The 2,500-nt window shown below is 41.4% G+C and overlaps 1 protein-coding gene and 1 pseudogene across 1 annotated transcript in view; one reads left to right on the top strand and one right to left on the bottom strand.

Moving 5' to 3' along the window:
• Window positions 1-64: 64 nt before the first annotated feature.
• ST8SIA1 (ST8 alpha-N-acetyl-neuraminide alpha-2,8-sialyltransferase 1) overlaps window positions 65-2,500 on the bottom strand; it is a 172,929-nt gene continuing 170,493 nt past the window's right edge. Inside the window, exon 5 of the mRNA XM_012640999.1 lies at window positions 65-533. Within this exon, the coding sequence (XP_012496453.1) occupies window positions 65-533 (469 nt within the window). The remainder of the gene's footprint in view (window positions 534-2,500) is intronic.
• LOC105807528 overlaps window positions 1,940-2,500 on the top strand; it is a 71,573-nt pseudogene continuing 71,012 nt past the window's right edge.

Here is a 2,500-nt window from a genome sequence, read left to right as displayed (position 1 = left end):
ACCTAACAAAAATACCCTGGCTCGGTCCTTTCTTCTTCCACTGTCCCTAGGAAGTGGGCTGGAGTCAGGTGTCCTCACATGGATCTAGCTGCATTCTCAGGGCACCGATTTTATGAAGATACCAGAGTTGGAGAAATTCCTCGGGCATGGCATGGAAGCCAGAAAAGGGTAAGACGTTGTCATAGTAGTGGTGGCTGATGGGCTGCTCACGCATATTGACGGAAAAGGGCCAGAAGCCATAGATGGCCACCTCTTCACAGAGGCCCAGAGCTGCACTCACCAGAAAAAGTCCCGTGGACAGGCGCTTGGCATGGATTCCCCTACTTTTCCAGAACTTTCCAATGCTACGCAGAAAGTTGGGGTTGGCAAAGAGCACTGTTTGATTGGCACCGACATCTGACAGTGTGTAATACACCCGCAGGGATGGCTCTGTTCCTGTCTTCATAGAAAAGGCAGGCATGTAGATGTAACTGTGATTATAGACTTTCATGTTGTCCACAAATGTCTTTCTGGACCACAGTAGGTTCTGAAACCTATTAAAGAGAAAAAGAGGCTCCATTAAACCTGGAGAAAAAGAAACTCATCAAAACCCATTCTATTGTCTTCTGATAGCCCTAATACCTCAAACCATCTCAGCAAAACACATGAAAAACACCTCACTTGCATTTAAAATCCTCCTTGAACTTACCAATTCTCTCACATCAAGTACTCTGGCTTTCCGTGACCCCAACACCTTAAATTCAGGTTAACGTTCCTTAATAGGGTTGCCTCAGAACTAAAATGCATTGTACATTTTGTTCTCTTCCATAATGTAGTTGCCTGGAATGTAAAATGGTTTAATTCTCATGAATACATAAAGATTGTTGGCTGGGATTTTTATAAAAGCTACTTGTGTGGTCTGTAAGTACAGGACTGGTTTTCTCATCTGCAAATCAAAGGAAGATACCTATTGCAAGATACCTATTTCCACTAAAATTCTGTGATTTTTATAAGTATTTAGATTGGGCAATGCTGTATTATAATTATAATATTACGTGGAGAAAGAAAAACTCATTACTATTATAAAATGATGCAGAGAGTTATCATATGGCTTGCTCCAAAGAACTCTATTTTCCTATGCTCTTTCAGTTTGGATAACATAAAGAGAGGGTCTCTGGTTTAAATGTATTCAACTAAAATTTATGGTATACATCCTAGGTGTCAGGCATTGGGCAGTTAAAAAATTAATGACCCAATTTTTGGTCTCAAGAAGTTCAAGTCCAGTTGTGGAAACAAAAATACAAATGAGTACAATATAATGTTCTACATGTGATGTTGATATTTGCATAAAGCATTATGGAATACAGATGAAAAAGATAATTCTGCTTTGAAAGTGGGAGTGGGGTCTGGGAAAGCTACAGAAAGGGGATAACATTTAAATACGCTTCGTTAGGCAAACAACAGAAAGAGCAGCAGCTAAACTCAAAGGGCCACTTTGGTCACAGGCAAGAGTATACAGTGCACCGAAACAATGATGAGGATTTGTGTCCCTGGAATGTGGGAGGTGGGAATGGTGGGGGCAGTGGTTGAAGATAAGGCATGTTGAGAAAAAACCTTTCCATGTCTCTTATTTGTTTGGATGTCATTCTGTCCTGTACAGCAGTGACCACTTATAACACTTTTTACAGTTGTCAGTCTGTGTCAATAAAAAGGTACTCTAGTCGTATGGAAGACAATCTGGGAAGAAAGAGGGTGGCAGCCTGGAGATCACTACAGAGGATGCTGATAGACTCAAGTAAACAAAAAAAAAAAAGAAAGGACAGTGAACTAGACTAGGGCCTTGCAACTTTTGACTTCTCTCACACAAGGGGAGCTGCCTGTCTCTGGTCATGTGTAGGAACAGCAGCAGCATCAAAGAATGGAACTGAACTACAACTAGCAGAGGGATGTCTGGCCTGATATGCCGGTAGGTTCATCATAAATATCTGAAATTAAAATTCTGAACACACAAATCCACAGGATTGTATGTAGCAAGCAGTGTTATTTACTCTGCATGTTTAGAAAAGTGTGTTTCTCAAGCCCAGAAGGAAGAGAAATCTCTCAAGTTTTCTTAATGTCCTTGATCCAGCAGCCTGCTTTAGCAATTTTCTCTGAGCCCTGACAAATACAGAAGTGATAATAGGGTCTTTAGGCAGAATCACTTTACCCTAGAAGAAGTCATGGCAGCATATTACGACCATAGGCTGGAGCTGGCCCAGCCTCTCCAACACATTTCCTGCTTCCCAACTTCAAAATGGGCTCTGCTCAGCAATTCTTTTCTTGCCTCCATTGCCCATCCATATCTCCTGCTGTCTTCCTAAAACACTGATACTTTCCCAGTCATGTAGACACGCCATACAGATAACTCCCTATTCCATTTGAGCTTTGGTTCTCACACTTTAGTTAGAATAATGGGGAGAGTTCACTAATATCACAGCTTCCAGAATTCTGATGAGAGTGATCCAGGGCACTGGATTTTTAT

This window comes from Propithecus coquereli, unplaced genomic scaffold (genome assembly GCF_000956105.1).
Source record: "Propithecus coquereli isolate 6110/MARCELLA unplaced genomic scaffold, Pcoq_1.0 Scaffold16, whole genome shotgun sequence".
Taxonomy (NCBI): Eukaryota; Metazoa; Chordata; class Mammalia; order Primates; family Indriidae; genus Propithecus; species Propithecus coquereli.
This window is presented reverse-complemented; position numbering and strand designations above follow the sequence as displayed.